Source organism: Sander lucioperca, chromosome 4, assembly GCF_008315115.2.
Source record: "Sander lucioperca isolate FBNREF2018 chromosome 4, SLUC_FBN_1.2, whole genome shotgun sequence".
Classification (NCBI taxonomy): Eukaryota; Metazoa; Chordata; class Actinopteri; order Perciformes; family Percidae; genus Sander; species Sander lucioperca.
The window spans coordinates 5,104,775-5,118,726 of NC_050176.1; the positions used below are offsets into that span (position 1 = coordinate 5,104,775).

Below are 13,952 nucleotides of genomic sequence, written 5' to 3' on the forward strand. Positions count from 1 at the left end.
CAGTTTAAGTGTATACTAGATTTAGAATATTTTCACAGCTTTACCTTGCTGTCAGACAGCCCTGTCTAAGTTTACACTGGGGCGAGTGAAGCCTGTCTATGCTCTTGTCAAAGCCACCAGACTCCAATGACAAAAACATTAATTATACCTCGCAGAACACTGGAGTGGCCGGTCTACCGCTGCCTTGATCAGTTAGTTAGTTTGCGATATTGTGTTTCAAAAAGGATTAGAAACTAACAAAACTAACAAACTAACCGATTGAGGCAGCGGTAGACTTCTGCAAGTTAAAATGTTTTTGTCAAAGGAGTCTGGTGGCTTTGAAGATAGCAGAGATAAACGGCTTTAGTTCCCCCCATGCCAACGTAAACAGGGCTGTTTAACGGCAAGATAAACCTCTGACAATATTCTAAATATAGAGTACACTTAAACTGACATTGATTTTCTTTAGGTGGCTAAAATCCATTGAGCTGCTGCCCCCCGTCCACAGCACAGTACATCGCTGAACTTCTGTGTCTGTACTGCTGCCTGCTTCTCCAAACTGGGGGCGTGCCAACCGCCATCTTACGGTGGCCGACAGGGGCAAACGCCCTGCAACTTAAGAAAACATCTTCATTAATTTCACAACACATGCGCAGCATTTAGCAAACGTGCTGCAAATACACACAACACAACCGAATACACAAATGCGCTGCAAATACAGAAACGATGAAAAATGAAAAGCAGATAAACCCCGAAAACAAATGCAACAGAAAAACGCTGCATCCAGTTTACACAACGGAAGGGGAGGTTATGTCAGAGAGAGTGGATAATTTGTTTTCCTAATTTTTTAATTAGATTTTTAATAAGTGTTCTACTTTTTAGTAACATATATGGGCTAACTAGTGTTAGCTAGCAAGCTCTTGTAGAAGTCAGTCTCTAACACGGTAGCTATGTAAACCTGTTGCTCCTTTATAATACTGTAAAAGACTTAGTTTAGGAAACGGTATCGAAAGTCACGGTATTGGTATGGTACCGGTATCAAAATACTGTACAACCCCACTTAAAAAATCCAAACTATCCCTTTAAAGGGAGGCACAGATTTCCAGGAATAGGTCACTTGAGTCATGTTGGAATGTGGAAAGCCAAACCAGACCCAGAACCAAAGGCAACATAAAAATATATGTACTTTGTCATATTTTGGTAATAAAGTAAACTCTTTTTGCATTAAGATCATGCGTATCATCAGCTTGTCACATGGCATTACCAGTGGCTAAATTGTACAGAGGTCTGTGTGAAAATGACCAAAATGTACAAATCTTTCCAGTTTCATTTGAATATCAGTTTAGGCCAAAAGTCAGTCTAGACAAAAGTATTCTTAAGAATAAATGGAGGAATCCAAGTACAAAAAGGTGGCTCCTTGACTTTTATCACACACAGAGATGTTAACACACCCTTACTTCCCTTTGTTTTCTTAGGATTGTAAGAACTTTCAGAAAAAGACACACCCATGTTAAAAGAAAGCCAAAGATAACATGGAATAATACACACCATTTGTACTATAAACATACACCAGTTATTATGTACATATTTCGTTACACCACCCCATTTTTGAGCCCCACTCATACAGTATGAGTGAATCAGTACGCTGACAGGATCTCTAATTAATGTCTTACTATCGTACCGGTAATTAGTAATCAGATTAAGCATCATTACGTCTGCTGTAAATAAGATAACACAAAGGAGAGCTCACGAAGATCCATTGCAAAGTAATCCTACATGTTAACGTGAAAGCTTTCCCTGGGTAACTGAACAATGAAACTAGCAGAGTTTGCGCTGGGGCCTGTCATAGTCATGGAAACATCAGCCACACTGTGGAGACGAGCTGGGTGACAAGAGTTATTAAAGTGCAGAAAGTGACGTTAGCACCAGGGAGCGGCTAAAACCATCAAGACATGTCATGTGAGATCACTATACCGGTGAGAGTTAATGCTCTAAGTGGAATGGCCTTTAAAGTATTAAAGATTTCCGCATTCTTTCTGTGTGTGACAGCGGGCGTCTCTCTGGCTCTGATCCAGGAGTAATGACACACATATGTGCTTCTAATCCTCGGCAACACGTTTGCTCGTTGTGAGGGTTACCTTTCATCACATGTCTTACATTTTGGTTGCTGCTGCTTGTCTCCAGTGAGAAATTGGCTTGTGATTTTTCAAAATGCAGATCCTTCAAAAGTACAGATCTACAGCATTAGACCCATTTTTTAAACATCACAAATAAGAATGTCATTGCTTTTGGTTTAAAACAGTATTTCAACAGAATGTCATTTTTTTTTTTTTTTTACAAAAGTATGTTTCTTTTAGCTTGATGACAAATAAGTTTCAGTATCCAGTTGGCTTTGAAAATAGTTTTATATATCAAGAAGAGGTTGCTGGAGTAAAACCATCAAACGTATCAATAATAAAAGCCATGTTTAGCCACCATACACAGTCAGCCCTTGTATCACGTTCCAACAACAACTCCATTAGTATTAAAGAGTTGTTGTTACATGGTGGTTTTTAATCAGTGAAAGACAACACACGGCCAACACCAATGTTGCACCCCCAGGGGCGTAACTTTGGGTTCAACATTGGTACGACAACAGGTTGAAAGAAGTGACAAAAACGCTTGAAAAAACCCAGCAAAAATGTCTAAAGGTGACAAATGTCGGAAAAAGCAACAAAAACTTAGAAAAAAAACCCTCAAAAGGTGACAAAAATGTCGAAAAAAATTGTCAAAAAAAAAAAAAAACCTTAAAAAAAGGCGACAAAAACATCGAAAAAAAATTCAAAAAAAAGCAACACAAACATCCAAAAAAACTTAGGAAAAAGCCCAGTCTTGATTATTGGGGGGGGTTGTAACCCTATCCCGCCTGTAAATTACACCTATGTGCACCACTGCCCTTAATCCACTTTACCCGTCCTTTGAAGTGAACATGTATTTGAGGCTGTTCACATGATGTTGCATGCAGTTAAAGGCAACAGTAGTAATCGGCTGTGTCTCTGTTTTGACTGCAGTCTTTGCTGTTTGATTATACACACCTGCTCCTGTTGTCTGCGAGCCAATATGGCCTTGAGCTGATGTAATGGAGCATAACCATTAACCCTGAGTGGAAATATACTGTAGCAAATCTACAACACTGACATGCCAACACAAACAGCTGTTTCCCACACTTTTTATTAGTCCAAGTGATTTCAAATAATCACCATCATCAAAATATTTCTACAAACAAACAGAGTCTGACCTGGACACGCAACTCCTTGACGGTCTGTTCCTGCTGGGACCAGTCCCGGGAGCGTGAGGCGCTCCTGGCGCCCCAGTCGGCTATCTGAGCCTCCAGATGCTGGTTGGCCTCCTGCAGCCTGTTCACCTGCTCCAGGAAGCCCTTCAAGCGGGCATTTAGACCCCACATAGTGTGACTGGAGTCCTGCAGCAAGTCCATGGAGACCTGAGAGAGCGCACATACAATTTGTTTTACCTCGCAACGTGGCGCTGACATTTCCATACAGTCAAATGACACCACCAATTTTGCCTACGACTGACAGACTTCTGTTTCTCTCAGAGTTCATACACACTCATACAAAGTTATAAATTTAACAGCAAACAGTTCGCCACCCATATTTAGACCACACGCTGCCAGAGGCATTAACAAGGTAAATGTTTACCCAGTGATACTCACCTTATCGCAACGTGGCCTTCCACGAATAGGTGTAGCAACAAGGCAGCAAAAGTCCCTCAGTCTGTTCTCCTGGTCACACTGAGCTGATCCGCCACTCCCCACAGCTTAGCCACATTCCTCTACAGCGATCTGGTCAACATTTTCTCCTTCCCACTGTGTCCCGGGTCATAAGCAGCAGGCCCCTGAGACAGAGCAGGCAGGCTGCCGTTAGCCTGCCAGCATCACCGCTCGCGTGTCAGTCTGTAGTCTTCAGGGTCAGCCGACGACAGGGATGTTCCTCCCTGTCCCACCTCACCCCCCACTAGGCAGCATGTGGGAGAGGGGAGAGCAGCGGGGTAAGCACTGGACACAGTGCTTACATCACCAGCACTCGGGGGGCCCTTTGTCCTCTCTGATCCAGGATTACTGAGCTGCTTTCAAACAGGCAGCAACACAAGCTGTGGAGGGAATGTTCAGGGAGACACAGTGACAGGACCTGTGTAAGTGTATGTTTGTGTTTGAGTGGAGCTTTAATAAGAGGTTACAAATACACAATTAATGTGAAATGTGTGTCCCTATACTCTGCTCTGAAGTCAGGTAATGTACACTGTGTGCAGACTTACCTCTTGCTCAATAACAGTCTAAGTGGCTGGTTTTAGAACAACTGAGTGTGTCTGTCTGGGCCAGAGTTCATCTACTAAATTCTTCAGTATTTCCTTGGACGCAATTGTCCACAGATATGCCACAACTACAGCCCCGTGTTTCAGCAGAGGCACAGTATTGCTTTAGTGCCTCTGGATTTGTTGTATATTTTCATAGCTACCTTGTACAGATGCCAGCAGATGGCATCGTCATAGGCATCAATATGTACAGAAAAGATTTAAGGTGTTATGATAAGATGTATGTTTGGTTAAGCTCAGGGTGTGGTTTAAAGATTCCAATGAATATTTAAAGGCACAAGTTGTGATCCAAATGTAAACAAAGGGTTCTGCCCACTATCACAAAGAACACAAGATTGTAACCTGGAATGGCTCCCCAATTGATTGACAGGTAATTTAGTGCAGAGGATAACGCTATAAAACAACTAAATTTACATCACTGATGCGTTCTGATGCCACTAACATGAAACTATGTAACTTGCTGAACAGCGGCCACCGCGCTACACATGGAACTCACAGGCTAAATGCTAAAATATGGCATAATGGTACGGTCACAGCAAAAAGGTGGCACAGCGATGTGACGTCTATTTGTGTGTCTTTGTGAAAAAGAAGTGGTGCTCTGGTTTATTGGCATTTCTTTAAACCAATCACAATCGTCTTGGGCGGTTCTAGGCGCCGGATGGAGCCCCGGTGCCTCTGCAAAATAGCCTCAGGAAGGAACTTGTTTTGGTGGAACGTGTACGTTCAAAAGTTGTTTTAGTCGTGCAACAGAAAACTCAGATTGGACAGAAAGTCTAGCTAGCTGTCTGGATTTACCCTGCAGAGATCTGAGGAGCAGTTAACCATAGTCCTCAGAAATCCACCAGAGTTTAAAATTACAACACAAAGAAAGGGGAAGGTAACGGAAATCCGGCCGAAAAGCGGGACATCCGGTGGAATTTAGGCGGCACCCGAGCAATCCTAGAAGTGGAATGTCGTGGATAAAGACTAAGTCAGAATAGCTCTCCAAGCTGCCAACCATATGCTACTCGTCCTCAAAGACTGTAAAAACAATGGCCGTAGCATTAGTGATGTTACCCATTGTTTTGTGTAGTGCTGCTTTGAAGCCAGCAGTTTGCCTTTTGGCCGTTGCCATGTTGGTATTTTGGAGCCCATAGTGACTCTATTTGGACAACAGGGCGGAGCTGGGGAGGATGACGTGACTAAACCACTGTTGTGTATGGTTTCAATGGCGCTGAGCTAAGCTAAACGCTAAAAAGTTGCTGATTTTTAACCGGCTGACATGAGTCATCCAAACAGGGGACCTCCAGATACAACTAGCAGCACAAAAAAAAGTAATTAAAATTTTTTTTTTTCTTCTTTCAAAAGTTACATAGCCTCACTTTAACAGTTTGATCACATAACATGTACGTAGTGTGAATGGAACAGATACATCTGAATCTATTTTTATATAGCGTTTCAATGTTAGGAGAACCTTATTGTTTGTTTTTTTAATCTAATGTGTTTCTGTGTGCCTAATTTGTCTTCAAGGAGCCACTTTTGTACATGTTTGCTGTATCTGAGAATTTGCTAATCAGATGACTTAAAGATGGTAAACAAGCCTGCCTTGCTAACATAAAGGACAGAGGAGGAGCAGCCAGCTGACGTTCTCATGTGGTTTTGCTGACAGTTTGTCAGGCTTGTGGTTTTTACCAGTGATTGATTGATTGAGAGCGAAAGAGTGAGAGATAAAGAGAGAGAGGGAAATGTCCATTATAGCACAGTAAAGCAGGGAAATGTGTGATGCAGAGGGCAAAATGCTAATGTACTTTTTAATAATTAAACACACACGCCAGAGATTCTCACACGTCAAGTCACAAGTTTCTGAGGTAGAGTCCAAGTCAAGTCTCAAGTCTCTCGTGGTTATAATGAGTGTTGTATCATCAAACAAACGCTATTTCATCTTTTCATAACATCTAGGGAACGACATGATATAGTCAACCTCCTGCAGGTTGTGGCTAAAGCAAGAAGCAAGCTAACGTCAGATGGCCTGAGCTAAACATGTTTGCTAACCTATCAGGGTGCTTTTTCAGATGCCTGATAAAATCAGACATGGTTGAGCCAGAATCCTTTATCTTGATACCACATATTTTGCATTCAGCGCTTCTTTTGTTTGGGCCTCGTTGTATGATTTTTTTTAAGCCAAAGCTTCTGATGAATGACCTCTCTTGTTGTCCTCTCTCACGTGTGGCTGCGCAGCAGATACGTTACATGCATTACATGTTACATAGGTAGGTTATAGGTAGGGTTTGGGTACCAAATTCTGTACTTTTTCGGGTACTTTCGGTTTTCACATTAAATCAAATCGGTGTCAAATTTTGGTACCTGAGAGCGCGTAAGCGTGAGCATATGTGTCCTTCTTGCATGCTGACAGAGAGCAGTGCTCCGACACAGACACACACACACACACACACACACACACACACACACACACACACACACACACACACACACACACACACACACACACACACACACACACAGAGGTGCAGATTGGGGCGAAGCTACGTCGCCTCTGCAGTTTGTTTAAATTACAGTGAGTCACAGCAATGCCGGTAAAGCGGCTGTGTGAAAAAGTGTGGTTACACTTTCAAAACTCCACGCGGACAGCGTTTGCTGCAATGTAACATAATGGCGAGCCGAAAGTGGCCGCGGTGCGGTTACGCTTCCTCTGCGACAGGCAGGCACAGCAGTGTTTTCTATGCCCTGGTGACAGACTGACAGGCTGAGGTTGTAGGGCAAGGCAACTTTATTTCTACAGCACATGTCAGCAACATGCAATTCAAAGTAATTTGCATTAAACATTAAAGAGCAGTTAAAAAGAGATAGAAAATAAAAACAAAGACTGTTCACGAATCCCGCATCTCGAGTTCGATGTCTTTTGATGACGGGTCTCAAGTCATGTCTTGTCATTGTGTGTACGACTTAAGTGCGACACAAACACACACACACACACACACACACACACACACACACACACACACACACACACACACACACACACACACACACAAAGAATGCTGACAGTGCCAGTCAGGACTGCTAGGACACTTACCGTCATGACACTCCCACACCTTCTCATCAAGGTGGCCACCTGTTGGCAAGAGAGCAGCAATGTTGATAATAATAATGATGATGATGATGACTAACTACGTTGTTCGTTAAAATCCAGGAAAAACATCACCTGTCAGGGCGTTGCGGGTAGCTCTGTTCTCATTTCTGCGGTGATTGCAAACAGGGAATGCCACCGAGCCTGTTTTTAGATGTCATGTTGCTCCCACAAAGATCCAAGAACTCTCTCTCCCTCTCTGTCGCACGGCATTCTTGGGAGTGTTTGTCCAGGGGAATCACGTAACTGAGGGCTACAGGAAAAAGCAGGTAGTGACTTGTTAGTCAAATTTCAGGAACCGAGGTGGAGGTTTCAAGAGGCGGATACTGCGTACAAGAGGATGAAACGAAGATGTCTGAAAAGTCTTAAGAGCTCCCTCATGTACCTGACCTCTGTGACTCTACATTCCTCTGCCTCTGTTCCCTGCAAGGGTGGGCGCTTAGGAGCTCTTTGATCGTTTCTTATGTGATCCCTCATTTTCTGTACAAGGACCCTTTTAGGTGCTTGCCAGAAAGAATGAAAAGAAACACCCGTTACAAAAACATACAATAGCTTTGATCCATTCTCTAACAATTATAAAAACAAACTCAGTGCCAGAAGGTTTTTGTCTGTACATGATATCATTACGCAAGCTTCTTGACTTTTGTGAAGGTATTGTAGTTTAAATCCAAAACCGCAGAAGGGATTATCTTCACATAAACTCTTTACCAGACTTTGCTGTAGGGCCCATGTTCAGCTAAAGCATGCTTTAGAAGCTTTTACTTGCTGTCTAGTAGTATTGTAAGAGACAGACACCACAATCGGTCTTAAGAATACCACATCACTCAACCTGCAACCCACATGACTAATTTATGCCTTTCAAATGCTCATTCAAGCATGCATTATCTATGCCTCTACTGAAAAAATCATTACAATCATTGTACTAACCATTTCAATGTGCAACAGGAAAGGCTCATAGTGACTAACCCACAGGAAATCAGCCAACTCTACTGTTTCCGTCAGCTCAAGTTTAGCATCTTTCCGCTCATTGTTTTGGTTCTCCAGCCCTGAACTTTGCTGTTTTGGTTCAGTGTCAGCCTCATTTTGTTTTAAGCAAAAAAGCTATCAAAAACTGGACCAGCATCAAACGGCAGGCGAAAGCCAGTGACTAGCTTCAGTGTTACCAAACATTTTCGATGGAAAGTAGCTAAAGCCTACTCCAATAGTCACTAGACGTTGCTAGATTACGTCTCACGCTAACTGCATATTTATGACATCATAACATGTATACACAATTTTAAAACATGAAGTCACACTAAACTGACTCTGACTAGATTTAACAGTAGCTATTTTTAAAGATGCTATAATCTCATCAATATAAATCTAAATCTACCTCTAATTTCAAACCCTTTTTAATGAAGACTGTTGTATAGACTGTGGTATTGAAGTATCATGAAGAGAGATCCAGACACTGGAATAAACTCACTCTGTGTATTTTGAGAACAATAAAACTGAATTAGTTTTTAAAAACTCATCAGGTGGCTAGAGACACAAGTCCAAATAAATGCTAATATTGCTCTGTGTCTGCTGAATGTGTAAACTGGCAACTGTTTGCAAATATATTTGCCATATCAACTTTAAAGGTGATAATATGTCAGTGTGTTTACTGAGACCCAGGACTTATTGCCACAGATCAGACAAATGCCGTGGTATAGAGCGGACAACAACACAGCAAGTTATGTAACTATTGTTAGCTGGGTTGTTGCTGCAGTGAATCTGACATGCAGAGAGAACAAAATGTTTTCTCAGGGCGAGCACACCGGCTCCAGACACCACCTGCCAAGCAGGGGCGGGGCTAGAAGGGGGGCACGGAGTGTTTTTATATTTCTAAGCAGATTTTCTATGTTGTATTCTGATTAAAAAAAACAAAAAAAAACAAGATGGTGACGGCCAAAATGCCAAAAACAAGGCTTGCAAAACGGTAGTTCACAAATCAGTGGGTGACGTCACGGTGCCTATGTCCCCATATTTTATACAGTCTATGGCACAGACACAGAACGGACAGCTAGCGGGCTGTGAAGTGTGAAAAGTGAACTGGATTAGAACCGCTGACCCTTTGACTCAGAAAGTATCAGAACCAAACCGTACACACCTCAGATTTTAATGCTAATCATACCAACGGGGAATTAGTGGTTGCCGTCTAAAAAGACTACCAGACACACCTTGACATGATTCCATACATTTCATAGTCTAGAAGTCAAACGTGGCATGCGGCTCATTATGTAGATTTACGACTACATAATGAAGGGAACTGAAGGGTACTGAAGGGTACGGCTCAATTCACATGCATGACCCAGGCAGGGTGGTTCTTCCTGACTGACTTGAAAGGTTGGCGGAAAATTACCGCACATGGAGAACAGAATTCATTAGATAACAAAGTGACATTAACGGCCATCAGAAATGCTGCTTTGCGACGCCCCACGCTGGTTCTTATGCAATAATGAGCCACAGCAGGACAAAGCAACAGAAGAAGTTTGCATATTCCGCTGAGGCTGGAAAGGATAAATTAGGCAGATTTTTACACATTAACAACAGGGTTAACAACCTGAGGAAACTCTAAAACAATTAAAGTCGGTATCAATCGGTATCAATAAATAAACAAAAAGTAAACAAAAAGTACAGTGACAGGGCCTGAAAAAGAATTATCCTCGTCATAAACTGTTTTGCAATGCACCTCAGGGTTACAAAGTACTTACTTATCCCCCAAAACAATTACAATAGGAGTGCCACACTTACCTGTCATTTAGTGCTGTGTAGAACAAGGATGGGCAAATATTTTAAACAGCCGAACAAGTCTAGGCCGTGTACTTGATGTTGTGCGGGAGGTTAGTGCGGTCAGCAGAGGGGCTGGTACATAGGGTGTGGGTATGTCTGGGTAGGTAACACTCTTCTTTGTTCGATCTCACCTGCCAGCGTGTAATGACGTGACAACATAATGAACCCAAATTACCATGTCAGAAAGGCATCTCGCTATCATGGCATTCTGCGACAGCACAGGTGGTGTAGCGTGACACAGGGACCTGAGCTGCGCTTGAGCAGGGGCGGAATGTAACTAGGTACATTTACTCAAGAACTGTACTTAAGTACAAGTATGGGGTACTCTTTTCGTGCCACTTTCTACTTCTACTCCGCTACATTTCAGAGAGAAATATTCTACTTTTTACTCCATTACATGAATCTGACAGCTTTAGTTACTTTACACATTAGGATTTGTGCACACAAAACACATGCAGTTTATAAAATACAATGTTATTAGAAATTAAACTACCCAACAATATAACGGCCTACAAGTCCAGCTGAAATGATTAGACCATTAAACACTGAGTTGATTGACAGAACTGTTTGGATCGTTTCCAGTTTGTAAAAGGCTTTGAGTACTTTTACTTTTAATACTTTAAGTACAGTGCTCAGCAGAAGTGTATACACCCATGCTAAAGTTGACTAAAACGAGGAATACAATATCATCTTTTGGAAATTGATCTTAATGCCTTAATTAAAAAAATGAGGAAAAATCCAACCTTTAAGGACACCAATTTTCTTTGTGAATGAATAATGTATCGTAAATAAATAAATGTTCTTCCTTAAAATACAGGGGGCATAAGTAAGCACGCAGCCCTATGTTAAAATTAAAATAGCCCCACATCATCACATACCCTTCACCATACCTAGAGATTGGCATGGTTTTATTTCAGTTAGCCTAATAGCTGGTTTGATTTGCATTGAGAGATGATTTTATGGAAAGTACCCCAAGCCAATCTCTAGGTATGGTGAAGGGGATGTAACAGAGTATTTTTACAGTGTGGTATTATTACTTTTACTTAAGTAAAGGATCTGAATACTTCTTCCACCGCTGTACTTAAGCTATGGTTTTCCAATTTGACATATGATATTTTATTTTTTATCTGTAGTTTAATAAGTAAAGAACTATCCACAACTATCTCCACTGCGCTGTGTATAGGAGAATAGTCTGTTCACATCCTGGGATAGGGAGAAAAAAAAAACCTTCATTTTATGATAAAATATTGTTTGAATAAACAAAATGAGTAAAGAAAATATTGACCTTAGTTGAGTGATTTAGGCCTGACATTCCAGCGCAAGGACACAGCAGTTCATTAAACCTTTAGAATTACTTTCATTTTTAGTCAACTCAGCTCTCAATAAATATATTTGACAAATTGGACAATGTGAATCATAAACTCCATTATAAACACCAGAATTTAGGATTTAGGTAGGTATATCAGAGTTGGGTTTTTTTTGTTGGAAAACAGTTGCTTGCCGTGTCAGGAGATGAAACTGATGACAGCTGTGACTGTGAATAAAAACAGAAAAGTTGCGGCTTTAAAACCAAAACGAGCTGAAATTCACTAAAACGCTCTGTAGAGCTGAGGGGCCGTGCAGTGATTCTCTGTGGGTTTGTCACCACAAGCGGCCCTTTTCACATTACACATAGTCTTTTGATCCATTGTTAAGATGAATAAATTGATTTTAGCAGCTTGCGCTCGTGTTAACCCTTGTGTTGTCCTCCCGTCAACCATGAAAACAAACAAACACTTTTGTTGTCCCTATCTCAATGTTTTAGCTGCTTTTTTCAACGTTTTGGTCGCTTTATCTGACATTTTGTCATTTTTGGACGCTTTTTCCGAAGTTTTTGACGTTTTCACCCGGTGTTTTTGACGCATGCACGATGCAACAATTTTTTTATGTACATTTCCATACGTGATTTTTAAAAATATACATATAAATCAGAGTTTGCTACTCAGAGTTTGCTAATCACTTCCTAGACAAAGCAACTAGACAAAGCTTAGATTTTGACATATACAGGTTTTAATGAAATGTTTTGTCTACTGAGGTTTTTATTTTGTAGTCATTCCATGCTTAAACATGCTTGTGTTAGTCACCTTCTCTCCCAGTAATCTTCCATGTCAGAGGCTCAGTCATGTTTAAAGGTGGATCATTGGCTTCTTAGAACATGAAACATAAGGTGGTCAGATGTAATGTGATAAAGTAGATGAACAGCCTATATGTGTTTTGCCTAATTATTTTATGTATGTCTTATTAGATCATGTGTATATATACAAAAAAAAGTGTGTTTTCTGCACTCTTGCCTGATCTCTGAGTTGTTGTCCATTATCCCATCCTCTTTCAGTCACTCTGTTTTCTGATTTGTACTTGTCTGGAGACAAATTGATTATTAACTTATCAGAATCAATCATCAAATCGTTCTAGAGAGAATCGCGATGCATCTAAGATTATTTTTCCCACCCCTAATAATTATGCATTTTATTAATTTTGCACTGTCCCCTTCTTAAATAAACTGAATTGAATAGTTTCATCTCCTGCGTTAGTTTCACCATAGTTGTAAATACATTTTGGTTGGCGTACCACTAATTTTCCTTTTTAACCTTAGTTAATCTCCTTTGTCTTTCACACTAGTTTGAGCCGCTGTGTATAAACATAGCTTATGTGATGACTTTTCTGGTTTTGCCTGAAGGGGCATTTACATGTCGATACTTCTATCAGTTAAAAAATGCTCACAGATATGGCTCAACACTGTTATTACTTCAGAAGTGAACATTGCCCCGAGGAGGTTTACTGGAAGTGTCCTACTTTCTTTATATACTGTCAGCAAAGTGAAAGGTAGCAGAAGAAAAAAAGAAAAAGCCATAGCTTAAAAACACCTGATTAAAGGGCAGCAACTGCTCGTCAACCCATTAACTCGATTATAACACCCGCAACTTGTAATTGAACCGTTTCACACGGTCCACACTTGTTACAAATCCTTTAAAATTATATATAGAGGTGTTTTTATAATTGCCTGCGGCAATGACAACAGACTCAGTTTCAAAGTAATCTTCAGAATTTAAAACAACGCCGCTTGGTAGCTGCTATAAAAAAAAATACAATAATGTAGTCCAGAGCTGTTGCTGCCAAGATCAATTTTAACCAGTACTGCAAATCCTTTTTTTCCCACAGTAGATAGGCGTTAGAAACTTGGTAGCAGACAGAAAGGGAAGGATTACTAAACATGAGTGTAATGTTGAATTTGTAAATATCTAAACATGTATTGGGATCCGGTCGTCCCGGATCCCAATACAACATCCCAGTCTTGTGCATCTGCCACTGGGGGATCAGACACTATATTGTCATGTTTTCCGTGACTAGCTTCTGCAATACACCCGTTATGGGTCAAGGTCACCCAGTAAGAGCGTTCGCCCCATGTTGGCTGACTCCTTTGCAGCGGCGCGGGTTCGAATCTGACCTGCTGCCCTTTGCTGCGTATCATCCCCCATCTCTCTCCCCCTTTCATGGCTATCTGCTGTCTCTATGTAATAAAGGGAAAAGCCCCCAAAAAATAATCTTTAAAAAAAAAAAAAGAAGGGGATTGTGGAGGACGCACGGAAACTATTCATGTTTAGTAAAATCCTAGTTCAGAGTT

The 13,952-nt window shown here is 41.1% G+C and overlaps 1 protein-coding gene across 3 annotated transcripts in view; it reads right to left on the bottom strand.

The window, feature by feature from the left end:
• The window catches only part of krt222 (keratin 222), a 52,937-nt gene that overhangs the window by 24,233 nt on the left and 14,752 nt on the right, over nt 1-13,952 (bottom strand). The window contains exons 2-5 of one of the 3 annotated variants that reach the window (XM_031284569.1): nt 7,553-7,730; nt 7,424-7,462; nt 3,692-4,128; nt 3,257-3,460 (exon numbers count right to left, since the gene is read on the bottom strand). In XM_031284569.1, coding sequence (XP_031140429.1) covers nt 3,257-3,454 — 198 coding nt within the window. In that variant the 5' untranslated portion in view covers nt 3,455-3,460; nt 3,692-4,128; nt 7,424-7,462; nt 7,553-7,730. Of the gene's footprint in view, nt 1-3,256; nt 3,461-3,691; nt 4,129-7,423; nt 7,463-7,552; nt 7,812-13,952 lie in introns of those variants that run through there. The other 2 variants (XM_036000692.1, XM_031284568.2) reach the window with 2 other exon arrangements.